General features: G+C 53.1%; 2 protein-coding genes across 10 annotated transcripts in view; one reads left to right on the top strand and one right to left on the bottom strand.

Annotated features, from left to right (window-relative positions):
* The first annotated feature begins 1,384 nt into the window (after window positions 1–1,384).
* Chrne (cholinergic receptor nicotinic epsilon subunit) lies at window positions 1,385–14,937 on the top strand. Its single transcript, XM_052758216.1, has 13 exons — window positions 1,385–1,455; window positions 1,928–2,013; window positions 10,793–10,935; window positions 11,024–11,068; window positions 11,186–11,295; window positions 11,407–11,562; window positions 12,024–12,124; window positions 12,440–12,640; window positions 12,717–12,831; window positions 14,041–14,155; window positions 14,229–14,415; window positions 14,502–14,608; window positions 14,696–14,937. The coding sequence occupies exons 1-13, from the start codon at window positions 1,385–1,387 to the stop codon at window positions 14,849–14,851; spliced, it is 1,593 nt and encodes a 530-aa protein (XP_052614176.1). The 3' UTR covers window positions 14,852–14,937.
* A 467-nt stretch (window positions 14,938–15,404) lies between these two features.
* The window catches only part of Mink1 (misshapen like kinase 1), a 56,206-nt gene continuing 46,167 nt past the window's right edge, over window positions 15,405–25,443 (bottom strand). The window contains exons 13-34 of one of the 9 annotated variants that reach the window (XM_052756492.1): window positions 23,716–23,832; window positions 23,175–23,261; window positions 22,742–22,972; window positions 22,367–22,540; window positions 21,823–22,086; window positions 21,303–21,388; window positions 21,030–21,140; window positions 20,780–20,898; window positions 20,470–20,558; window positions 20,257–20,280; window positions 19,977–20,140; window positions 19,544–19,649; window positions 19,326–19,463; window positions 19,022–19,130; window positions 18,078–18,245; window positions 17,826–17,969; window positions 17,508–17,642; window positions 17,296–17,396; window positions 17,067–17,216; window positions 16,818–16,977; window positions 16,584–16,723; window positions 15,405–16,242 (exon numbers count right to left, since the gene is read on the bottom strand). In XM_052756492.1, coding sequence (XP_052612452.1) covers window positions 16,159–16,242; window positions 16,584–16,723; window positions 16,818–16,977; window positions 17,067–17,216; window positions 17,296–17,396; window positions 17,508–17,642; window positions 17,826–17,969; window positions 18,078–18,245; window positions 19,022–19,130; window positions 19,326–19,463; window positions 19,544–19,649; window positions 19,977–20,140; window positions 20,257–20,280; window positions 20,470–20,558; window positions 20,780–20,898; window positions 21,030–21,140; window positions 21,303–21,388; window positions 21,823–22,086; window positions 22,367–22,540; window positions 22,742–22,972; window positions 23,175–23,261; window positions 23,716–23,832 — 2,901 coding nt within the window. In that variant the 3' untranslated portion in view covers window positions 15,405–16,158. The remainder of the gene's footprint in view (window positions 16,243–16,583; window positions 16,724–16,817; window positions 16,978–17,066; window positions 17,217–17,295; window positions 17,397–17,507; window positions 17,643–17,825; window positions 17,970–18,077; window positions 18,246–19,021; window positions 19,131–19,325; window positions 19,464–19,543; window positions 19,650–19,976; window positions 20,141–20,256; window positions 20,281–20,469; window positions 20,559–20,779; window positions 20,899–21,029; window positions 21,141–21,302; window positions 21,389–21,822; window positions 22,087–22,366; window positions 22,541–22,741; window positions 22,973–23,174; window positions 23,262–23,715; window positions 23,833–25,443) is intronic. The other 8 variants (XM_052756486.1, XM_052756489.1, XM_052756488.1 and 5 more) reach the window with 8 other exon arrangements.

Below are 25,443 nucleotides of genomic sequence, written 5' to 3' on the forward strand. Positions count from 1 at the left end.
AGAGAAAAGAATCATTATTATTTTATATTGACATTTATCTGAGGTAGATCTGGCCTGTCCCTATGGATTTTGAAACATGTTAAGCTTTATCAGAGACAGATTATTTTAAAGCACCTGTTTCCTTTATTAGTTTGGCATCCAGGAGACAGGTGATCAATTGTTAAAAGCATCTCACAGTAATAGATGTTTATATTAAAGTCTTTTTTATAGTGCCCAGACGCTTTTGGGTCTGGGGGTGTGAATACCTTTAGCTGTTACAGTTTCTTACTTGATGATCTCTGGACTCCGGTTCTGTGGTGGTCCTGTACAATTAGCTGAACAGTGAGTTAGAACAGGGAACTGGGAAGAGAAAAGCTTGTGGTACATGAGAATTTATTTTTTTGGAATTAGAGACAAGGCAAAGATCAGGGCCCTGTCTGTATGCACATGAGAAACACAGGTAGTGGATCTGGAGTGAAGCAATGAGCTCTTATTTTAGGTGGAAATCTTTTTTCATTAAGTAACTCTGAAAGTGCAATTAAATCTGGTGAGGTGGTAAGGCTGTCCTCTGTACCCGACAATAAAAGAGAGGTAGCATCCCAAAACTCCCAGGACTGAGTCTGTGGCTCTGGTGTCCAGAATGAAAGAAACGGATTGCTTCCCTGCTGTGTTCTGGGTTCCCTGCAAGCCTGTAGCCAAGCCTAGGTCTGCTGGAGGTCTTAGCTTGATGTTCCCATGTGTCTTGGCGCCTGGGGGCAGTCAGCTGACCAGTTGTCTCTCTAGGTGGCACTTTCAACAAGGCTATTGATGGCCTGGCAGTGCACTCGCTAGCCTGTGGCCTTTCCCTCACTTAAAACAGGGACCCGCCGGGCGGTGGTGGCGCACGCCTTTAATCCCAGCACTCGGGAGGCAGAGCCAGGCGGATCTCTGTGAGTTCGAGGCCAGCCTGGGCTACCAAGTGAGTTCCAGGAAAGGCGCAAAGCTACACAGAGAAACCCTGTCTCGAAAAACCAAAAAAAAAAAAAAAAAAAAAAAAAAAAAAAAAAAAAAAACAGGGACCCAACAGCTTTTGGGAGTCAGCGAGTGCCAGGACTTGACAATTTTGTTTTCAGGTTTTTATCTCTTTCCTGGCACACCTTAAATACCACAGATGACTCTTTTGCCTGTGAGGTCAGGAGCCTTGCTCTCCAGATGCTTAAGTTTTAGTCAGGGAGGTCTGGGGAACAAGAGACGGATTTTTACTCCATGTCCTGATTTTTTTTCCTGATGATTGATGGCTTAAGGACAGCTTTTGGAAGATCTGCCAGGAGGCAGACTATAAACCGATCCTTTTGGAAGACTTATCTGAGCCTATAAGTTGATTTTTTGGCTTAAGAGCCATCCTGACTACTGTAAACTTATTTGTATGGATCTTAGCCGCTTCCAGACCCATATGTGCTTCTCAAGGCAGTTTGAGAATGAGTGGATGGAGTTAAGGTAAGTTAGGGCAAGAGTCGTAGAAACTGCACAAACCTGCCCATTTGAGCCCGCCCACTGCCAGCGGAAGTCAGACAGAAAAGGTTGCACGCGGCAGATGCAGAAGTGGGGAGGGAGAAGGGTTTAGAGCTTTAGCAGAAAACTTGGAGATAAAGTAACTTTTTTATTTGCCCGTTCGCTGGCAGAAGTTCCCGTGACTCTGTTATGCGGCCAGATTTATCGGTACCCGCCCCTGTCCACCAATGTAGGTGGTAAATGTATCCACCCCTTTGTCCCATGGCTGTAGCCGAGAGAAAAATAAAAAATTAAAATAACAAACCGGGATCAGATTCCAATCTCGGGCGTCCCCAAAGAGTGGAAAGAGATCTATGAATCAGCTCAAGTCACAGATCCTCTTCATCAAGGGATCGTGAAGGCTGCGGCTGCACTGCAGTTGGTGTTGGACCCCAGACAGCATTGACCCCCTCATCAGGAGCAAAAATGTGCCTGCCATTGCCAGCACAGCCGAGGACAACCCCTGGGGTGTCCATCGCAAGAAATATAGCTCAGACTACAGCCGTGAGAACGGCGGACTCACTGTGGTGACGGCAGCAGTAGCTGTGTGGGGGTCCAGTGGAGGCGGCGAAGGACACACGCACGCGCGGTCTCGCAGGATGGGGGGGAGGTGGCAGGTGGCAGTGGTCACAGCAGGTCCTTGGTGCTCGGTGGTGTATCCGAGTCTGAACGGCACCAAATGTTGGTTAAACAGTGCTGCTCGTGGCTGGCTGCCCCCTTCGGCCGGACGGCGGAGGAGAGTGCTGGTCGGAAGAATCACAAGCCATGGTTACCTTTTTTAGAGCTTTATTGGGGGGGGGAGAGAGGGAGAGGGAGGGAGGGGGAGAGAGAGAGAGAGAGAGAGAGAGAGAGAGAGAGAGAGAGAGAGAGAGAGAGGAGATAGGACAGATGGAACGAAAGAGAAGGAGACACACAGAGGGCCCACCCGCTTTTTAGGCTGGGATGCCGTCGCAGGCTGGTGACGTAATTAAGGACAGAATCCTTACAACCCTTACTTCCCTGCCTTTCAGGCTTATCAGAGTTCTCACATTACACCCAGAGTCTCACCGTCTCCATCTCGTTCTCTGAACCCAATTGTGATGCCCTGGCTTTTCCCATGAATGTGTCATCCAGTTTCTGCCTACATGAGACTCCCCTTCCCGTTACGTCATCTGTTAGTCCTCTGACCTGAGGTGAGAAATTGAAATGAGATATCCTTCACCAAGATGTTCCTGTACTGAGGAAGTCCCAAGGACTTTTTTCTTTGTACACTTTGGTTGTGTTTGTTTGACCTGCATATATATCTGTGCACCATGTGCATGCCTGTTTTAGGGTTAATTCAATGAGATAATTGGCCAATAATCTGTATTAACAGTACTGAAAATAGTCAACTAATCATCCCCTTTGTTTACTTTTTGACATTGTACCTTTAGGACAGCCATGGTCTCTCATAGTACAGACAACAGATTTCATGGGGTGGAAAAACAGGGAAAGAAAGGGAATTAAATTCACTCAATTCATATTTTAGTGAATTCAGGCTAGTGCTCATAAAGACATCATGCCTAGAACTTAACATTCCTTTAGAGTTTTCTAACTGTTAACGTTTTCCTACATCAGATGACCTAATAAATTAAAGGAAAGGGGTTGGGGATTTAGCTGAGTGGTAGAGCACTTGCCTAGCAAGCACAAGGCCCTGGGTTCAGTCCTCAGCTCCAGAAAATAAATAAACAAATAAATAAAATTAATTAATTAATTAAAGGAAAAATATCACCCTAAGTAGGGAGCCGGTCACAGTCTCTCAGGATTTCTTGTTCTGCTCCTCTGACTAATGCTGAGTCACTTTAGAGACAGCATATGGCTCCAGCAAGCCATCAGAGCACAGGCCTGTGTAGAGCACACTGTGGACCGACCACTTCTTGCACATGAAGATTTCTGAGACAGAAAAGTCAAGATGAAAGGAGCATGTCTAACTGCCATTGAATAAGCATGTTCAGAAAGAAAAACAGTACAGCATTTCTTAAGCAAAGGCCAATAAAAAGACTACTAGACTTCTGCTTCTTAATGACCACATACTCAAGTGTGCTTTTGTTTTGTGAGACTGGGGCTATGCAGCTAGAAGACTGTAGTTTTGAAGCTAGCCTGGGCTGCATTAATCCTAGCACTTGGGGAGCAGAGGCAGAGGCAGGCAGATCCCAATGAGTTCGAGGCCAACCTGATCACATAGAGAGTTCCAGGCCTACCAGGGCTTTGTAGAGAGACCTTGCCTCAAACAAAACAAAACAAAGTAAAAAAATTGCAGTCTTCTGCCTCAGTCTCCCAAGTGCTAGGATTCAGGCATGCACCCCCAAGCACGGCTTTGGAAACACGTCTCTTTTTTCAAACAATTCATTCTTTCTTGAAACTGATTTGAAATCAAGAATATTCATTTAGGCAGACTTGTGAAAGTATACTGCTGTGTTAACATTTTCTGCAAGATGTTAAGTACTGCTGTTTCTGTACAGTTTGGGTGTAGGACTCCAAGGATTCTGTGAGCTAGAGGAACCTCTAAGACAGAGTTTCTCAACCTGGGGGTTGAACGATCCTTCCACAGGGGTCACCTAAGACCACTGGAAAACACAGAGATTTACATTACAATTCATAACAGTAGCAAAATTATAGTTATGAAGTAGCAAAGAAAATAATTTATGGTTGGGGGTCAGACAACCTAAGGAATTGTATTAAAAGTTCACAGCATTAGGAAGGTTGAGAACCACTGCTCTAAGAGGTGGGGTCTAGTAGAAGATGGTTAGGAAATTGGGGGTGCTGCCTTCACAGGGAAATGATGTAGTTCTCACAGGACTCTGGTTAGTTCCTGCAAGAATAAAATGCAGTAAAAAGAGAACCTGGCACCTAAAAAAAAAAAAAGAGAGAGAAAGAAAGTGGGTGCTGGGAATTGAAGCCAGGCCCTCTGGAAGAGCAGCCAGTGTTTTTTCTTTCTTTCTTTTTTTCTTTTTTTTTTTTTGTCAATGAATTTTCTTTGGGTTACTTTAAGGAATATGAGGAAGGAGTTGCTTAGTGGAGGAGCACAGGGAACTCAGTGATAGTTGCTATCATGGAACTCCAAACCAGCGTGAGATACAGCTTACGAACACTGCACACCTGTCGCCTATCTACAGCTTAAAGAGCATCGGTCACCGTGACTCGGTTCGTCAGACCCTCTTCTAAGCGGTTTGTCTGTTTCTTCATGGGAGTTAAACACACCGAATGCTGTCAGTTCCATGCATTTCTTGAATGCTATTTTGGGGTGTGTATTTCCTGTCTTCATCAGCTCTCCCTCAGAATGAATCACTTTAGTCTCCAGGAAACTGCAGCCAGTATTTTTTTCTTCTCTCTCTCTCTCTCTCTCTCTCTCTCTCTCTGGTTTTTCAAGACAGGGTTTCTCTGTGTAGTTTTGGTGCCTTTCCTGGAACTCGCTCTGTAGACCAGGCTGGCCTCGAACTCATAGAGATCTGCCTGCCTCTGCCTCCCGAGTGCTGAAAATCAAGGCGGGTACCACCATTGTTGGGCAAAATAATCCTAACTTTAGCTCAGGATTAAGATCTGCAACAGGTCCAGTTTCCCTTGGACTTGGGTCTATCCCTCTCAGATGTTTGGTTTTGGATTTCCTAATAGGAAAAAAAATGAGGTAAAGAACTGAAGTCCAGCCCTGGTACATTTCATCTGCCAGGACCTGGGGCAGCTGTATCTGCTCCCAGCTGCTCCCCATTGCCCACGTGAGCCTCACTGTGTGTGGGGGGGGTGTGGGGGGTGACTGTCATGATCTTGTTTCTGAACAGTAATCTAAAGAACGCATTGTTGAAGGACCCAGCCTGGAACCCGGCTGTTCTTCTGTCTGTGGCAGCTCCTCCTGAGGAAGGGGGCACATAGCACCCTGAGGTAGCTTTCAGGACAGGGTGAAAGAACAGTGAGGCAAGCTTCCTTCCAGAAGGGCTTCCTGTTTTTGTTGTTGTTTGTTTTTTGAGACATGGTTTCTCTGTAGCCCTGGCTGCCCTGGAATTCTCTCTGTAGACCTGGCTGGCTTCGAACTCAGAGATCCACCTGCCTCAGCCTCCCAAGTGCTGGGATTAAAGGCGTGTGACATCACCACCTGGCTCAGAAGGACTTTCATACTGACCCAGCTAAGATCAAATGATTATGTAAGTCATTTTATCCAATCTATTAAAAGCAGTTATGATGGTTTTATTCAGCTCTGAATCTAAGCTTTTGATTCATGGCTTCCATTTCCTGCCATTTAAAAAATTTTACAGGGCTGGAGAGATGGCTCAGTGGTTAAGAGCATTTGACTGCTCTTCCAGAGGTCCTGAGTTCAATTCCCAGCAACCACATGGTGGCTCACAACCATCTGTAATGGGATCAGATTCCTTCTTCTGGTGTGCATGAAAACAGAGCACTCATATACATAAAATACATGAATAAATAGATCTTTAAAAAAAAAGAGTTGCGTGGACATGGTGTCTCTTCACAGCAATAGAAACCTTAAGACACCTCCTAAGAGCTGAGCTTATGGGCATGAACTACCACATCTGACTATGTTGTACTTGATGGGCCAGCGAGATGGCTTAGCTGGGAAGGGTTGCTTGCCACTGAGCCTGATGACTTGAATTTGATCCCTGGAATTCACATAGTCTGACTGTACATGCATGCCTCATACCCTAAATATAAAAAAAAAAAATTTACATGTACTTGTAAAACTTCGGAATATATATTTTGAAAAATAAGTATGTACCCACATTTATTATGTGAAAAAAGATTATTATTTTTTTTTTTTAGCCAGGCATGGTGGTACACACCTTTAATCCCAGTATTTGGGAGGTAGAGGCAGGCCTGTGAGTTTAAGGCTAGCATAGTCTACAGAATTTCAAACTATTCAGGGTCCAGAGCGCCACAGAAAGACCCTGTCTCAAACAAACAAAAAGAAAACTTCTACTTCTTAGCTCTAGAAATACAGCTCAACAGTAGAGCACTTGCCTAGCATACTTGAGGCGTAAACTGGATCCCCAGTACCATGAAAAGAAAATATTCCACTCTTTTTCAGTGCTGAAGAGCCCAGGGTTCCTATCTTAGGCAACTACTTTACCACAGAACTGTATCCCAAATCCTAAAAATTCTAATAATGAGGGACTTAAGAGAAAGGTATTAAGGTAATTCATTTAGCCAAAAGAAGTGTTGAGACAGCCGGGTGTGGCGGTGTACACTTTTATTTAATATCAGCACTCGGGGGGCAGAAACCGACGGATCTCTTGAGTTCAAGACCAGCCAGAGCTACATAATGAGGCCATGTCTCCAAAAAAAAAAAGGGTTTGGGTAGCCAGCCTGTAGGAGAGCAGCCCTCCAGCCCTCAGGAACCTCTGGGCCAGGCTGGATTGCTGAAGGCTGCTCTTGTCCCCGACTGTCTCCGTCAGCTGTAAGCTCATAACAGCAGCCTGGCGCACTTAAAATGTAGCCGAAAGAGTGTGTTCCTGAGCTGCCTGCTTGACAGAATTCCCAGGGACCTGGCTTGGGTCAGGTCTCCTCCCTGGAACGAGTCACTTCTGGTCAAGGAGCAGGAGCGTCTCAGCAGCTCGCTGTCTTAGTCACTCTTCATCTGCTGTGAAGAGACACCATGACCAAGGCAATTCACAGAAGCAAGCATTGAATTGGGAGCTTGCTTACAGTTTTAGAGGGCTGATCTGTGATCATCATGGTGAGAAGCAGACAGGCATGGTGCTGGAGCAGTGCCAGAGATCCTGATCCTGATCCGCAGGCAGCAGGCAGAGATGGACAAAAGGCCTGGTGGGGGCTTTGGAAACTTCAAAGCCCACCCCAGTGACAGCTCTCCTCTAACGAGGCCACACCTGTTCAGCAAGGCTCCATCCCTTCCCTAACAATTCACCAGCTGGGGATGAAGTATGCAAATATTAGCCTATGGGGGCCAGTCTCATTCAGACAATCAATCCTCTGGACTTGTGATAGGAGAGAATAGTTTTCAGTGACAGGCTGCCAGCAGTTCATTTAGGCTGTTTATTTGTCCAGGAGATAATTATCACGCAGACTCTACTAAATGCCTTGAACACAGCCAGCCAGTAGGGCTCAGCCATCAGCTTGCTTCCTAAGGAGGGAAGAGGTGCTCGGTTAGTGTCCACTGGATGCTCCTTAGCCTGGCTCTGCTCACCCACCTCCCCTGCTAGGAAAACGGGAGCAGCTATTTGTTCTAAACACAGAGGGAGCCCTCCTGCGGCTAGCTGGGGCATGGCCTTTGAGAAGGGCCCTGGTGTCTAGGATGCAGTGGCCCCAAGCTCTGTGGCAGTGGCAGCTGCAGCTGTTCAGACTTGCTAGCCAAGAGTAGTTGGCGAAGGGAGTGGCTTCCTGTTGAGCAGGGATCTTTGCTTGCTTGTAAGTCAGCCCCCAGAGAAACGGGAGTTTTCATTAAACAAATACAAAACCAAGGTGGGCTCACAGGCATGTTCCCAACACCCCCAGCTGGTTGAGGGAGTGGGGGGGGCTTACACCCCAGGTTGTCCCTATCCCCCCTTTCTGCTCTGCTCCTAATGCTCAGGAATGGATGGGGCAGTGGTGTACGTCTGTGGAGGTCAGAGGACAACTTGCAGGAATTGGTCTGCTCACTCCTTTCTTCGGGTGGGTCCAGGGGAACAAACTCAGGTCATCATTGGCATAGGTACCTCTACCCTGAGCCATCTCACTGGCCCACATTGGTGTCTTTTTGGTTTGTTCTGTGACTTACTGAGTTTTCACCAAGGCTGTCCCTGTGACCATGGGTTTGGAACTATCCTATGGAACTTGGTGAGCTCAGCAGTGGGTCACGTGGGAGTCTTAAGCCAGTTTCCTGACTCAGGCTTCGGCATCCCTGCCTTCACGGCCTCAGGCAGATGGTGATGGGAACCCAGGCTGAACTAGCTGTATCTGCAGAGAAGCCAAGAGGTCAGTTTGGGGCCAAGACCGTGGCGAATGGTGCAGATGTTGGGGGGAGGCTGAAACTACACAGAAAATAAAGGCGGTACCCAGAGGTCAGTAGAGAGGGGAGCACCTGGTAAACAGCTGCAGAAAGTCCAGGCAGGGCCTGGCCAGTCCCCAGCAGACACTGTTCCAGAGTGTTGTGGCCACTGTGGATACGTTACAGGAAACCTAGAGGGACCCTTGATGTTCTTAAGATAGGTCTTCGAGGGGCTGATCCACCAACAGCTCATCTCACCTTGACCCATCCTTTCTAGCTGTTTCTCTTCATAAGTTTCCCTGCTGCTAAATACTAGAAGCCTCTTTCTCCCCCTCTCCTCCCTTCTCCTTGCTTCCCTTCCCTTTCTCCCCCCCCCCCCCCCGCCCCCGCCCCACAACTTTTAAACAGAGTTTCTCTGTGTAGCCCTGACTGCCTTGGAACTCACTCTGTAGCCTAGGCTAGCCTTGAACTCAAGAGATCTGCCTGCCTCTGCCTCCCAAGTGCCACCACCACATGGCCAGAAGCAAGCCTCATGAACCTCTATAATCATAGTATCTATGTTGTAAGACAAATGTCTGCATTTAGCTCAGTGCTGCTTGGCCCAGGCCCTAACTCAGAGACTGGATTAAGCAGCAGCAGCATGGCCTTCAAGGTGGTGAGCTCATGCCCACAGATGCTTTCTGGGATCCGCAGTGGAAAATGAGAAATAATGACAGGTAGCAGAAATGGGTGTCAAGAGAGTGTGAGGAACAGACAAGGGGCCTTAGATGTTTGAGGGAATCTCACAGGTAGGAAAGGAGTGAAGAAATGATGACTGTGAGTGTTTGTGAAATGTAAAATGAGCACAGAGGCACATGATGAATAAAGTTGACCCGTGAGTCTTAGGCTTCATCACCAATGCACCTGCGTGAATGACCCTCAGCTGTAGACTCTTCATGCATTTAGGACAGAAGTGGTTGCTTTGCTGGACTGAGGCGAAGTGTAAGGCCTAAGGCATAAAGGGCTTCCGGCTGGGCATTGTGGCAGCACATGCGTGGAATCTCAACACCCAGGAAGATGAGGCAGGAGGATTGTGTAGTTTGGTCTATGCAACAAGTTCTAGGCTAGACTGGCCTATATAGTGAGACCCTCTCTCAAGAAATCCCTCCTTCAAAAGCCACCAAAAATCAAAATTATTCCTATACTTCTTACCCCATGAGGAACACCCGGTTAGCTTTTCTCAAATGCAGATTCTGAGAACCTCACTGCACCAGTGCTCACACCTGCAGTCCCAGCCCATGGAAGGCCTAGAGGATCAGGAGTTCAAGGCCAGCCTGAGCTATACATGACTTGCCTTAAAAACAAATAAAACAATGAAACCCAGGCTTGGTGGCTCATGACTGTCATCCCAGCACCCAGGTGGCTGAGGCAGTAAGTTCAAAAGTTCAAGGCCAGCCTGAGCTATACATGACTTGCCTTTAAAACAAATAAAACAAGCTGAGCGGTGGTGGCACACACCTTTAATCTCAGCACTCAGGAGGCAGAGGCAGGCAGATCTCTGTGAGTTTGAGGCCAGCCTGGGCTACAGAGTGAGTCCCCAGGACAGGTGCCAAAGCTACACAGAGAAACCCTGTCTCAAAAAAACAAACAAAAGAGTAACTAAGGTGTAGTATGGTAGGCATGGGATGTTCTCTCCCTGAGCTGCGCTCATCAGAACCACCGATAGGGCAGCCAGCCGCACAGAGGATGCCAGGGCATGTTGAGAATGGGGGTCGACACTGAAGACTCCCCTAAAGGCTTGTGGTTTCAAATGTTATCGGAGGCTTGCTTCTCGTGAGATAGCAGGTCTGTGGCTACAGAGCTGGCTAAAACCCAGGCAAAGGATGCTGGGATGGGGTGGATAAGGGACACAGGATGGGGCAGCTGCCTCTGGAAGCCACCAGACTGTCCCCAGCTGCGGCAAGGATAGAGGATCAGGTGACAGTCCCCTAACCCAGCCCCGGAACTAACACCCTCCTCCTCTTCACACAGGCACCTTGGCCGGCCTGCCCCTCCAGCCTGTCAAAGCTCGGAATAACCCTGAGAACCAGACAGCAGGATGGCAGGGGCTCTGCTCAGTGCCCTGCTTCTCTTGGCATTTCTTGGTAGGGACAGGGATCAGGGGGGCCAGGTGGACCCGTATTCCAACCTGAAGGGACTAGGTGTAGGTGGAGATCGTACTTGATGCAATGTTTTTGGTTGAGTAGAAACCCAGAAAGATACACACAGGAAGTCTGCACAGGCCTGGCAGCAGAGAGACACCTTGTGGGCTGCTGCTTCATGTCCAGTGACCCCTTCCTTCTCCATGTATCCCAGGCAGGGGCCAGAGCAAGAACGACGAACTGAACCTGTACCACCATCTCTTCGACAATTATGACCCAGGATCCCGGCCAGTTAGAAGGCCTGAGGACACTGTTACCGTCACCCTCAAGGTCACCCTAACCAACCTCATCTCACTGGTAAGATTGCCCCCACCCCCAATCCTAAGCCTGCACCCTCACTTCCAGCCCCAACTCCTGGAATCAGACAGGCTCATTCCTCTTGTAGAATGAGAAGGAGGAGACCCTGACCACCAACGTCTGGATCGGAATTGTGAGTCAGATCTGGGGAGCAGTGTGAGGGTTCCCAGCCAACCCCTTTCTTCCCGCCCGGCGGGAGATGGCGAGCACACACACACACACCCACACCCTTCTATCCTCTACCTCTTAGGACTGGCAGGACTACCGGCTCAACTTCAGCAAGGCCGATTTTGCAGGCATAGAAACCCTGCGGGTCCCTTCAGAATTTGTATGGCTGCCCGAGATTGTTCTGGAAAACAAGTGAGGATTGGCCAAGAGGCCAGGCTGCAAGGGGGACCGGTTCTGGGGGACTTGGTTGGTGGAAGAGGTCCAGTAGTCTTTTCAATACTGTGACAAGCTCGGTCTTCACAGTATCGATGGGCAGTTTGAAGTGGCCTACGCCTGCAATGTTCTGGTCTCCGAGGGAGGCCTTGTGAGCTGGTTGCCCCCGGCCATCTACCGCAGCACCTGCGCAGTGGAGGTCACCTACTTCCCCTTCGACTGGCAGAACTGCTCTCTCATTTTTCGGTGGGAAGAGTCACTTCAAGCAGGAGATTAGGGGCCTGGAGCAGGGGGCAGGGCCTGATGTGGAGGAGCGGGTGGGGTCTCTGCGGAAGGTGTGCGTATGGACAGCGGAGTAGGGCACTGAAATGAGTGGGAAGCTGGACCTGGGTTTGCAGTAGGGCGGGCACAGGCTTCTTGCTGCCATCTTGTGGTTTTATCCCATAGTCCCAGCTACTCCTCAGGAGGAGTCTGAGGTGTAAAAAAATCACGTGAGTCCAGGAGTTCCTTGAACCACATGGCGAGCCCTGGTGGCCAGCAAACCAGACCAAAAGGAAGTAGATCTGGAAGCGGAAGTAGATCTGGAAGCAGATGTGCTGGGAGGATGTGGGCCAGAGTGGACCCTAGTGCCCTTCCAGATCCCACCTTCCGGGGAGGGACTAAGGAGGGCCCCAGCTTCTGGGGTGAAGCCCGGCCCTGTTTCACAGCTCCCAGGCCTACAGTGCTGAAGAGGTGGAGTTCGTCTTTGCACTGGATGACAACGGCAAGACCATCGACAACATTGACATCGACACGGAAGCTTTTACTGGTGAAGGCCTATCCCTTTTTCAAAAACCCTTTCTCACGCGAGGCCCAAGGAGGGGACTTGCAGCGTGGGGCTTGACTTGGGCCACACTGCTTGAGCTGGCTCTTCTTGAAGTCAATCTCAGTTGTCACACTAGGCCACTCTCTTCCCTATGGTCTTTCTGCACCCTTACCAGGAATGCCCCGCTCTGCCCATACTACCCCCATGCTGACAGCCCAGGGTCCAAGTGGTTCACACAGGCCCAGACAGCTGCACCCACCCGCTCAGCCTGGAGTTGCACGTGTGTGGGCTGACTGTGCCCCACCCCACGTCCTGCAGAGAATGGAGAATGGGCCATCGACTACTGCCCAGGCACGATTCGCCGCTATGAGGGAGGCCCTGCAGGAGTCCCTGGAGAAACTGACGTCATCTACACGCTCATCATTCGCCGGAAGCCGCTTTTTTACGTCATTAACATCATCGTACCTTGTGTGCTCATTTCTGGTTTGGTGCTGCTCGCTTACTTCCTGCCTGCTCAGGGTAAGGGATGACCCCTGACTCCTAACCCCAGGCTGGGCTCGCTCCCTGGATGCCTCTCACAGCATGCTCCCTCCAGCCGGTGGCCAGAAATGCACGGTCTCAATCAACGTCCTGCTAGCCCAGACTGTCTTCTTGTTCCTAATTGCCCAGAAAATTCCAGAGACATCTCTGAGCGTGCCACTACTGGGCAGGTAACCTCAAAGTGGATCCTACAGAGGTGGTGTATCAGCATGGAGGGCGGAGCCCAAGAAGGCTGGCGTAGGGGACTTGCAGTTGTCCCGTTCTGGGCTTTTATTTGGACACAGGGTGGGGCTGGGACAGTGATGGATTATTTGGTCCCCTCGTTCTCCTCACTGCTGCTGGATGCCACCTTGAGGTCTCCCGAGTGTCTCTGTTGAGAGGTCAGTATGGCTCAGTATATCCTCAATCCCATTTCCTCTGACCCGTATCACACCCCTTATTCCTAACGCACCGGATCCCGGGGGACCCCAAGGCCCAGTTGGCGTAGGGTTTGTTGCAGGGATGAGGTGGACCCGTGCAAACCGCGTCCGCACAGGCAGAGCCACGCCCCCTGGATCAGGTACCGGGCACTTGCGCCAGCTGCTGCTCCAGCTTGCCGAATCCCCTGCCCTGCGGCCAGGGCTACACGGGCCAGCGCCCTACCCGGATCCCCAGTGTCCGGGGCTGGGCCCAGGCAACCGTCGCCACTGTCCACTCGCTGCACCTCCTGCTGCAGCCAGAGGGCTGAGATCTGCATTGAGGGCACAGGGGCTAGAGGTCCCTGTTTTCGTCCTCCCCCTTTTCTTCCCATCCCTCAACTCCCCAGAGCTGCACCTCTAACAAGGTGGCGCCAAAGCTCATGATGCTGGTCGCAGCTTCTCTTAGCACCAGCCCTAAGGTGGCCTTCTGGGCAGGCGGCTTATCGGATTCCAGGGACTCCTGGGACTTAAGTTCTCTGAACCTTTGCACCAGATATTCCTGAGCTGCGGCCACAGCAAGTTCCAGGGAAGATAGAAGCGGAGGCTGTAGGGCCACCTGGAGAAGCGGGGGGGGGGGGGGGGGGGGGGGGGGTAGTAGAGTGGTCTGGTCACATGGAAGGGTCACAGCAGCAGGCGCTGGAGACCTCTCCAGATGCCACCTTTGGGTGGGCCATTCTCATACCCTCACCTCGGTGGAGCTGTGGAAGTGGTAGACCCACAGCAGGGTGTCCAAGTTGCTGGGAGTCCCCTTCATGTCCGCAACAGATGGTAGGTGCAGGGGGGCGGGGACAATACTGGCGTGATGGAGGGGTAGCAAGGGGAGTAACCCCACCACTTGTACAGAGGTGTTTATGAGGTAGAGGGCAGCTAGCGGCCTCTCATTTTGAGGGACGCTGTGACATCATGCCTTTTGGGTCTCAGGTATCTTATTTTCGTCATGGTGGTTGCCACGCTCATTGTTATGAATTGCGTCATCGTGCTCAACGTGTCTTTGCGGACGCCGACCACTCATGCCACATCCCCTCGGCTGCGCCAAGTAAGCGCTGGTTGAGGAAAGGGCAGCCCAAAGTGGGAGGCGGGCTTGGAACTTACCTCTGCCCTGGCCACAGATTTTATTGGAGCTCCTGCCACGCCTCCTGGGCTCGAGCTCCCCCCCAGAGGCTCCCGGAGCTGCCCCACCCGCGAGGCGAGCCTCGTCTGTGGGCATTCTGCTCCGAGCAGAGGAGCTCATCCTGAAAAAGCCGCGGAGCGAGCTTGTATTTGAGGGGCAGAGATACCGGCATGGAACTTGGACCGGTGAGCACTGCTCTCGAGGGTCAAAGGCAGACAGTCGAAGTTGGGGAAGCTCTTTAATGACCCAGCACTGGGTGTCGCCCTTTCAGCGGCCCTCTGTCAGAACCTGGGTGCTGCAGCCCCTGAAATCCGCTGTTGTGTGGATGCTGTGAACTTTGTGGCTGAGAGCACACGAGACCAGGAAGCCAATGGAGAGGTGGGTTAGGCTGTGGGGGAGCGGCACTCCGGCCCTTCCCTGCCCCACTCCGTCCTTTGGTCCAGTGCGCTAAGCTGTGTTTCACAGGAAGTGTCCGACTGGCTGCGCATGGGGAAGGCCCTCGATAACGTCTGCTTTTGGGCAGCTCTGGTGCTCTTCAGCGTCGGTTCCTGCCTCATCTTCCTTGGGGGTTACTTCAACCAAGTTCCTGATCTCCCCTATCCACCGTGTATCCAACCGTGAGCCTGCACCAGCACCCACTTCACCCCTCCCCCTGCAAGAAGTCCATTTTGAAAACAGGCTGATAATAAATCTGTTTTGTGAACTTCCAGGAGGGGTTGTGCGGCCATGTGGGTAGGTCTGGCTCCTCCGGGTCAGCAGAAGTAGATGGGTGGTTTGGCCAGGCACCTGACGCCAACCCTCTAGGGCAGAGCGTGCCCTTGGTTCAGTCTTACTACCTCCTGGCTCCTCTGAGCCATCTGACCTGGTTGACAGCCAATGAGGCTTTGCACAGACCTAGACATAGGAACACTGAAGCCAGAAGTCAGGCCTGCCCTGGGGGAGCTGGTAAAAGCTAAATACTCTCAAAGTGTCCCACAGGTTTACAACCGAGGATGCCCTGGCCCTCTCTGTCATGTCTTCTAGGTTTCCTGGCCTAATCATCCACTTCATCTCCTAAGACTGACTTACCGGATTCTAACACCTTTCCTCCACCCTTGCACTCCCAACTCTGAAAGCACTCCCTGAAAAGTATCCAGGATTGAGACGACAATGGTGGGATCTTAAGATGGTGGGAGCTGGTTGAATTGTCTTTATTAACAAACGGGATATCCAAGGCCACTACATAGAGAAAGGATACAGGACGGAGAAGGGCTACTTGCTGCTCACACTATATACAGATGCAAGCAAGGGGGTAGATGGGAGAGCTCTGAGCTCTCTCCCTCTAGGGAAGGGGAGAGGCTGGGGGAGGCTGGGAAAGGAGGAATGTTTTGGCTGTGGGGTCCCTCCTCCATTCCCTGGGGCCTGGGGCGGGAGGGGAATCATTAAAGTGCTTTCAGAAAATAAGGACCTGGTCCCTGCCCCTGGAGTGGCTGGTGACACCCCCCCCAGAACCCAGGGCCCAGTGACCCCCCCCCAGAGTCTGGTACATTCAAGGGGGGAGCCGGCTCCCCTGGCGTGCAAATAAAGGGGTACAGGGCCCTGCTCAGTCAGCAGCAATGGGGTAAGGGGGTCCAAGCCCCAAGCACTCTCCTCTTGAAAAAAGGGGAGGGGCAAGTCCCACTCAGTTCCTGGTGAGGGGAAGCTGTGCTATCCCCCAGAAGCTGGGGACAGGCACAGTTTTGCAAACATGTTGGGAGAAAGGATGGTCACGTGATCACAAAAGCTTCAGGGATCAGAGGTCACGTTCCCAGCAGGCTCCAGTGAATCAAACCAGTAAAAGCAAAAGCCCAAGGGGGGGGGGGGGCGGGTTAGGGGAGGGGCGGCCTGGGTAGTCTGGCTGTGGGGAGAGAGCTGGGTCCATGTTGGGGAGCCCCAGCCCAGGGGCCTGGTCACCAGTTCATGATGCAGTTACGGTTCAGAGTCATGAAGTAAACTTGGCTGCTTCCCCCAGAGCGGACTGAGGCAAAAAACACCTGGATGAGGTAGAAAAGCATCACCAAGGGCTAAAGTGCGTCAATGTGTCTGTGTGTGTTCATGGGTGGGGGATCCTCAACTGGGAAAGGGAAAGACAAGAGAGAAGCTTCACAAGGACTCCGGTTTCTCCTCCACCGCCCCCCATGAAAGGCAAAGGTGTGTTACCAGACCCCTGGGGTAGAGACAACAGAACCCAAGGGGAAGAAGGACCGGGCTGCTCTGGCAGCTTCCACAGGGAGGAGCTGCTTTGAGGGGAAGCGCAGAAGCACTGGGCCCTCCAGATCTGCCCAGCACAAGGTCTGGAGAGTCAGCCTAGCACAAGGCCACACTGCCTCCTCACCTTATCGTTGCGCTCACACAGGAACTTCAGCCTCTGGGCTCGTTTGTGCATGAAGACCCCGTCAAGGTGGCCTGTCTCCACTGAGCGGATCTCAATGGCTTTCTCACCCCAGCCCATGATCTGGTTGGAGCAGATGTAGGCTGAAGGGAGAGGGCGGTAGAAGGGCCGTAAGGAGGTTGTGGTCCTGGTCACCTCAGGGCGAGCGGTCCGTCTGGGAGGTGGCCCTTCACTTACCCACAGAGGTGGGCATCTCTCCCCACTGCAGCACCACATCCTTGATGATCCGCCCATAAGTGTTGACGTAGACACCCTCGTCTTCATAGCACAGCAGCATCTCCATGCCGTCAGTGTTGGGGAGGAAGATGATGGCATGGGGCGTGATCTGGCTCTGGATCTAGGGAGAAGAAGGGGCTGGGTGGGGTCCCCACGTCTGATGTCCAGAATGGGGTGGTCTCACTCGCCCCACAGCCCTGCTAAGCTCACGTGTACAGGGATGTAGATGTCATAGCTGTTCCCAGAGTCAACATCCACAGCATGGAAGCCGGCACTGGAGCCATAGATGACCTTGAGCCGCTGGCCCTCCTCTACGGTCAGGTCCACCAGCAGAGGGCGGTGAGGGAGGTCGGCAAAGGACTGTGGAGGAGAGAAGGCTCAGGGAAGACAGGTGCAGGAGCACAACACTGGAATGGACTCAAGGCTGAGGCCCCATTACCTTGAAGGCCATGAATTTGTGGTAGGGTTTGGGAGCCCAGGCGTACACCTCCACGGAGTTCTTCAGAGCGATGACCAGGAACTTAATACGCTCATATTTCACTGGGGGCAGGAAAGAGGGGGATGCAGTGACTTCCGCTGTCAGGCTTTGCTGATCTCTGTATTTAGCCCAGACCTCGTGTCTCCCTGGCTACTGTGTTGTGGCATCCTCACCAACACGATAGTGGCCGCAGCCCTCCATGTCCCCCACAGTGGTCCACCCTTGCTTCTTCTCCACCTCTGGGTCATTGTGCAGAATCTTATTCCGAAGCCAGGACAGGTAATATACCCGGAGTTTGTTCCTTTTCCCTGAGAGATGGACATACGCGTACATGCATACAAACTCACACTTACTCTCATCGAAGGCCCCATTGCTGCTTCCCACAACTGCAAACCAAGGGGACGACCAAAAACAAAACAAAGAAAAAAACAAACAAAAAAGAAAACCAAAGCCAGCGTTGAGACCCTTGTCCCCAAACTCCGCACACACACCTGAGATGGTGATGAGCAAGTTGAGGCCTTCCAGTACATCCATCTGCTGGAAGCGTCGCCGCCCAATGAGTCCATACACTTTGCCCTGCCCGCTTCGGTCCAGCAACATCAGCCCGTTCTCTGTGCCTACCAGGAGGTTGACCCCTGCAATAGGAGTCCTTGGACAGGTCAGAGGCAGACCCAGGCTCTCCCCTGACCAGGATCACGGAAGCTGTGCCAAGCCCCCTTCCAGCCTTTTCAGCCCTGGCTTACCCCAGAGGGCTGCACAGAGGATCTCTGAATTGAATCGCTTCTTGTACTTCCGAATCTCAGGAGTTTCACTATGAGCCCGGGTGTTGGTGGGATTGACGTTGACCACAGAGCCCTTCCTCACATCGAACTGCAGCTGATCAAGACGACCACCCTCTCCACCTACTAGGGCTGCCAAGACGAAGAGGGAGGGAGGGTGGGCTGCAGCCCTCTAGTGTCTGTTTTTATTCCTATGCCCCTACATCTGATCTTGACACTTCAAAATATTCAGAAGGGGAAGGGGAAGACTTCAGAACAGAGGTGCACAAAGAGATAAAAGAACCAGGCCTTGAGGCCAAGGTCTGGCTCACTACCTCTGTTACTCAACATTCAACTTCTGCCCAGTTCCTTTAGCCACCCTGAGCAATTGCCCCTCGGAAGCCCTCCCTTATCTGTGCCTGGGCATGGGCTAAGTCTCAAAAAAGAGGCCACAGGCATAGGCCTTTAATCCCAGCACTCGGGAGGCAGAGGCAGGTGGATCTCTGAGTTTCAGGCCAGCCTGGTCTACAGAACAAGTTCCAGGACAGCTAGAGCTGTTACACGGAGAAATCTGTCTTGAAAACACCCACACACACACACAAAAATTTTTTTTTAATTCTTTCTTTTCTATGTGTTCAATTATCCATGGAGGCCAGAAGAGGCATCAGATTCCCCAGACCAGAAGTTATAGGAGGTTGTGAGGTGTCTGATGTGGGTGCTGGGAACCAAATTTGGGTTCTGTGGAGGAGTAGCAGGTACTTTTAACCACTGAACCATCTCTTCAGCCCCATGCTGATACTCTGCAAAGCTGCATTCTCAAAGAGCTGCGTCCAGGCTAGCTCTGGACTCACTCCAGCCTCAAGGAGCTGCGTCCAGGCTAGCTCTGGACTCACTCCAGCCTCAAGGCAGACTGGGCCTCCTGTCCTCACCTGTGATCGGGATGGTATCCCCACTGCCTCCAGGCTGGTAGATCCCTAGATCCACAAACATGGTGAAAGAGCTCTTCCCAGGGGCCTTTACCAACCCTCGAGACTGGTACTGTGGGGAGAGGGGACAGTCAAGAACACGTGTGGCTCGGGCCTGCGGCCCTGTCCTTGGACGGGACAGACCTCAGGTTCCTCCTGCGATGTGCGTGATGCCTTACGATTCACCCACCACGTGCTCCCATCACCCCACTCTGCAAACCCCAGGGATCTTCTTTCTTTAGTCGTGGACCTACTCCAGCACACGTACATCACTGCCTCCATCCTTTGTCGGAGGGCTTTGACCTTGGCTGTTCTCGGTAGGTGAGTGGCTGGGCTGGACCACGTCTGGCAGGTTTGTGTAGCCATTGCTATCAGCGAGCAGCAGGCTTCGTTCCTCTTCAGGAGTCTGCAGAACAGAGAGAAAGTCAGGGTGGGGCTGCAGAGGGCTGGCGGCGGGTGTAGGAGACGGGAGGGAGACCCACTCACACGCTGGACCACCATGGTGCCGCCCCCATATGGGGGCTGGGTCCCGGCTATCTCCTCAACATCATGAACCACCATGGTGCTGACGCTGTCCGTATCGCCATCACTGCTGTGGGAAAGAGGAAGGTGTGGCCAGGTCCTGCCTGCCATACAATGCCACAGGAAGCAGATGACAGCCAGAGACTTGGGCTTGCAGCCTCCTGTAAAGCCCTCACTGATCACTGACTCAGGTGTTTTCTGAGTGGCCCTCAGGGCAGGCTGGCAAAGAGACAGGAGCATCTGCAAGGGTCCCCCACAACCGACAGAACACTGGAAGAGGTGGGGTGCTAGCACTCCACCCTGCTCCCTCCAACCCGGCACAGCCCCCTTCCCTCCTTCCCTGCATCTCTGCTCTCCTTTCCTGATGAGGGAGGCCCTGCCCTAGGACACCCCATACCGGCCCCCGGGAGTGTCTCTGCTCCCCTCTGATGGCTCCCCATCGCCTTCCTCCTCCTCCTCTTCACTGCTCTCCACCTCCTCACTGGATGAGGAGTAGTCCATGGCCTTCTTGGGAGGCCTAGGGGCCTCATCCAGGGTCCGCTCTTTGAGCAACACAAAATCCTGCAGGGAGGAAGCCGTGTGAGGGGACGCACGGGGCTTGGGCAGAAGCAATACACAGGTACCAGTGGATCTGCAGACGGGGAAGAGAGGACCCCCCAACAGTCCCTCTCACTGACCTCACCAATGGCTCGCTTATAGCTCTGGGGGGGGCCGCAGAGGAGGAAAGGCAGCCAGGAGGAAGCAGGAGAGATGGGGAGAAAGGTTAGTAACATGAGATGTGCCCTGTGAGATCTGGAACTCCCCTGTCTTCTCACATTAGTGAAGGAGCTGGCCCCGACCCCAGTGCCCGAGACTCTGAAGGCTCCACATCCCGCTCCCAGATCACTCACTGCGGGCCGGCCTGGCCTTGAACGGTGGTCTTCAGGCTTGGCTTTGTTCCCAGGGGAGAGCACTGGGGAGCTGTCCAGTTTTGTGGAGGCTGGGCATGGCGGGGTGAGAGAAGGAAGGTCACAGACACCTACAAGTGGCCCCAGGCCCGTGCCCCATGCCCTGGGCTGACCATGGGCCCCAAACCCACCCACATCCCTCTTGTCCCTGTGGTATTCTGGTCCTAAGCCACTAAAGGCCACAGGCCCTGCTTTCAGTGTTGATCAAGGTGAAGTCAAGGCCCAGAGCGGGCTTAGGCCCAGGCTGACCTACCTCCCACACGGTTTCGGTTTCGCTCCAGTGAGCCAGCCTGAGGGAGGTGTCCCTGAGAGGCCGGGAGGACACTGTCTGAGCGCTCCCAGCCAGGGTCACTCCTCCTGAGGTCAGGGTTACTGTGAAGGACAGAGTTCCCGTCAGGGATGTGTCCCCATCTGTGAGTGTCAACTGCACTGTGGGAGGACCCATCACCAGGGAAGCAAGTGGCAGAGTGAAAGGTGAGAGTGAGTGGGGCCAACTCCATTACCTAGAGGCGTTGGGCGGGCCAGGGGGCGGAGCTGGGGGCCCGGGAGGCTTGGGGGTGCCCCGCTCTGCCCGCCTCTGCAGATAGATTTGCCAGGCGGAGTTGCTGCGAGGTCTGTGGAGGGAGCACAGGGTGCCGGGGCGGGTGGTGGCGGCACAAGGAGGGGCTGAGGTGCCTGGTTTGGGGCTTGTCCCACCCCTATGTAGATAACCTGGCAAAGTCCCTACGTCTCCTACTCCCTAGGCTGCCACATGACCCCACCCTGGCGTTCTGTACCTGGCACGGACAGCCTGAGCTGGCCGGGACCCTCCGGCCCCACTGGTGTTAAGGGCAGTGGCAATAGACGAGGTCCTCTGAGGAACCTGGAGAGAAAGAGCAGTTGACTAGCCATCAGTCTTGTACAGACACCGCACATACTCAATTCCACTGTCAATCCGAGAAAAGCAGTCTTCAGCATCCACGGAGAAACAAACAGGTTAGGGCGGTTACGAGTATGTCCAGGCTAGGAAGCAAGAAAATGGCCACGTGGGTCCCCTCTGCTATCAAGCACCTGGCCATTTCTCTTTCTCTCTTTTTTTTCCAGAGCTGAGGACCGAACCAGGGCCTTGTGCTTGCTAGGCAAGTGCTCTACCACTGAGCTAAATCCCCAACCCCAACCCCTGGCCATTTCTCACCCCATAGTCACTCTGTCTTTCCACCCTCCGGATGCTAACCTTGTAGGCAGGGTCCCCTGCTGCCTTGCTTTCCTCCTTCCCACTCTGAGCTCTAGTTTCTCGTCCTTCAGGGTTGTTCTTACCTTAGGTGGAGCCTCATTATCAGGCCGGACCCAGGAGGGGGGGTTTGGGCTAGGGCCAGGCCCTTCCGAGGTGGGGTCTGAATTCTGGCGGATGACAGCTCCTCGGGCACTGGGTGTGGCAGTGGGTGTGGGGGCGGCAGCAGGGTCAGGGTCGTGGGAGGCAGGGAAGGCAGCCAGGTTTCGAGTGGGCTGGTCCTGCAGGGACTGGGATCGGGGTACAGGTGCTGCATATGGCTTCAGTGGGACCCGGTGTGCCACCAGGCTCTGTAGGGAGAGACCAGGAAGGGTGGGCTGCCTGCTTTGGGGCACATCCTGCAAACTAGGGTCTGGGCTGAGAAAAGTCCCTTCTCCTATCAGAAGACAAGGGGTTTCTAAAGCTGGAGAAGAGGACTAAAGACCATGCAGCAGCAGCAGACTGTCACAGGGCTGTGTCCCGGGATGTGCAGAAGACACTGGTGATTGCATGCGCGTGCTCCTGGGTACAGCTCTGGACCTGGCTCTAAGCAAAGCCACCTGCATTGGACAGGAATGGGGACAGACTCACCTTGTGCGGTCCTTCCTGAGGTTCCACAGGCCTCTGCATAGGAGGAGTTTGGGAAAGAGGTCCTGGGGGGCTAGGAGAGGCCTGGGAGATGGGGGGCTCTGGCCCCGTACTGCTTGGCTTCGTCTTGGCCAAGGGAGAGTTCTGCTGCTTATTCATCCTTGCTCTCTCTTCCACCTACGACGCAAGAGGGCCGTCAGCAGGCCAGTGTCTGCATTCCTGGTCTCAAAATTTAGACCCTCACTTGCTCCAACCGCTCCGGCCTCTGCTCCTCGCCCTTCTCAGTGCCCATTACTGTGCAGCAACCCCTCTCACATTTTCCAGCCCTCAGTGAGACGGTACGATGGGCTCTTAGGGGACAAGACAGGCAGTGAGTACCTCTCGGGCCCACGCTGGCTTGTCAGCAGGATTAATGCCCCGACCATAATGATACAGGGGCTTCCTGTCCCCAGGCAGGATTTGTTGCTGCTGCTGCTGCTGCTGCTGCTTCTGAAGCTGTTGCTGCTGCTGCTGCTGCTGCAGGGACTTGAGGTAGGCATGCTCCTGCTGCAGCTGTCTCTGGAGCCGCTCCGACTGCCGCTGCTCCTCCAGCTGCTTCCGCTTGTATTCCTGGGTCCAACGGTAGGGAGAGAGGGCTCAGCGGAGTGTGGCCCTGGAAGTTAGAGCAGGCAGGCCCTTCCTTTCCTCTACTGCCTAGACAGGAGCTGCTTCCCTGATCGTGGGAAGCCCCTTTCCCTGATGTGTCCCCATCCCAGTGCAGGAAAGCAGCTCAGGATGGCATCTTCCCGAGGACACCGAGGGACCCCGTTACCAGCAGCAGGGCCTGTTCCTGGAGCAGCTGTTGCTGAAGGATCTCGAGCTGTCGCTGCTCCTCCTCTAGCCTGTGACGGATATATTCCTGGGGGGCGGGGGGGGGGGGGGGGGGGGCGGGGGCACGGGGCAGGGAGAGAGGGAGGCGGCAGAGGAGGGTGGCAGCAGCGGCGAAGGGAGGGAGTCAGCGGGGTGAGGATGAGGGGGAACAGGGGTAGATGAGCCCCAGGGGGGCAATGCGGTACAGATGGGAATAAGAGGGCACGGGATGAGGAGGAATCAGGTGGGTATCATGAGGGACAGTGCCCAGGGAGGAGTCAGGGATGGGCAGAGAGACAGGAGGGCAGGGAGCAGGGTGGGGTAGAGGGGTAGGAGAAAACAGAGAAAGAGTGAAGCGAGAAGAGATAGGAGGAATCTAGGGGTAGGGGAGCAAGAGGGGCAGGGCACCGAGGAGGAGGAGCGGGAAGGCAGGCAGCAGGGGCGGGGCGGGCGGGCGGAGGGCGGAGGGCGGCGGGTGTGCGTGTGTGCTCTGGCGCCGGTACCTGCTCCCGCTCTGCCTGCCGCCTCTCCTCCTCTCGCCGCAGGGCCTGTATGTCTTCCAGCCGCCGCTGCTGCTCCTTCTCCTGCAGCTTCCGCTGCTCCCGCTCCCGCCGCTGTTGCTGCGGACCAAGGAGGTGGTGTGTCTTACGGACCTTGACAGATCCCAGCACAGCACAGCCTTGGAGGGATCACCCCTCCGTGGAGAACAAGGCAGGGGTGAGTTAGAGACGGCCGAGAGGAAGGTTTTAACACTTCCAAGCACATATCCCCAGCCCTGTAGTTTGTCTGGGGTAGCTGTGGGCATGGGGCTAGACAGAGACCGCTGCTCCTGGAGCGGGGGGCTGAACGGGAAGACATTTTCCTCTTCCCACTGTGCCAGCTAGTTTTATGTCGACTGGACACGAGCTAGAGTCATTTTAGAAGAGGGAGCCTCAACTGAGAAAACGCCCCCACCAGATCAGTGGGGCATTTTCTTACCTGACGACTGATGTGGGAGGGCCCAGCTTCCTGTGGGCAGTGCCAAATCTAGACTGGTGGTCCTGACTGCTAAGGAAGCAGGACAAGCAAGCCATGGGGTACAAGCCAGTAAGCAGTGCTCCTCTCTGCCTCTTTATCAGTTCTTGCCTTGAGTTCCTACCCTGACTTCTGATGACAAACTATGATACAGAAGTGTAAGCAAAATAAACCCTTTTCTCTCCAGGTTGCTCTTGGTTGTGGTGTGTTATCACAGCAGCTGAAAGCCTAAGACAGCTACCCAACAAAAACACAAGTGTCAAGAACAGCGCTCCCCCTCACATGCTCCTTGCACCCCAAATCTGACTTTGCTTTGAACTCTTAAGAGATGGATGTTAGTGACAACCTTCGGCCAACAGGGGGCACCAAGTGTCTGTACACAGAAAAGCAACCTTTGGATTTACAGAACCACCTTCATAATCAGTCGTCCAGGACACGCACAGGATATTCTTTCTGGCCAGTGTCTGTCCCCGTCCCAAACAAGACCAACAATAAAATGGCCAAGACCAGGCCTCTGGACCCTGACACGCAGAAGTATTTTCCTGTGGTGAGGCTGCTGGCCAGGCCTCTGTCACTGGCTATCAACTGCTATTACAGAGAACAGCACAAAGGCTTCATCAAGCTTTCTTGCAAATTTCTTCTTACTCAGGTGGAACAGAGGCCTATGCTGAGGAACGGCAGACAGAGGAGATGCTGGAGCTACTGCCTCTGAGACAATGTTTTTGTTGTTTAGTTACTAATTTTGAAAAAAACATGGCAGATTTTTTATTCTCCATCATGCATCAATAAGAAGTACATTCACACACACACCAAGTTGTTATTTTGTGTGTGTGTGTGTGTGTGTGTGTGTGTGTGTTACTAGAGATCAAACCCAAGAGTCTCAGGTATGACAGGCTCTACCGGCTGAGCTGTAGCCCCAGCCCCCAACCCTTTTTTTGAGACAAGGCCTCAACTTGACTGGCCTATAGCTGAGGCTGACCTAGAACTTCTCATCCTCCTGCCTCCTCCTTCAGACTGCTGGGATTATAAGTACATACCACTGCAACCAGTTTTATATGGTGCTGGGGATTGGACTGGGGTTTCAGGCAAGCTCTCTATTAACTGAGCTACACAGCCTTTTGGTTATTTGGGGGTTTTGTTTTTTTGTTTTTGAGACTAGGCTGGTCTGGAATACATCTTCCTGCCTCTACCTCCCAAATGCTGGGGGTAGAGGACAA

The sequence above is a fragment of the Peromyscus californicus genome, unplaced genomic scaffold (genome assembly GCF_007827085.1).
Source record: "Peromyscus californicus insignis strain IS unplaced genomic scaffold, ASM782708v3 Scaffold_3__1_contigs__length_106647218, whole genome shotgun sequence".
Taxonomy (NCBI): domain Eukaryota; kingdom Metazoa; phylum Chordata; class Mammalia; order Rodentia; family Cricetidae; genus Peromyscus; species Peromyscus californicus.

Excerpts from the sequence above, each read along its gene's own strand:
- Chrne (XM_052758216.1), top strand. The coding sequence starts at position 1,385 with ATGGATCTTAGCCGCTTCCAGACCCATATGTGCTTCTCAAGGCAGTTT. Across the intron at positions 11,296-11,406 it reads GAGATTGTTCTGGAAAACAA|TATCGATGGGCAGTTTGAAG; the intron begins GTGAGGATTGGC and ends CGGTCTTCACAG. Across the intron at positions 11,563-12,023 it reads AACTGCTCTCTCATTTTTCG|CTCCCAGGCCTACAGTGCTG; the intron begins GTGGGAAGAGTC and ends CCTGTTTCACAG.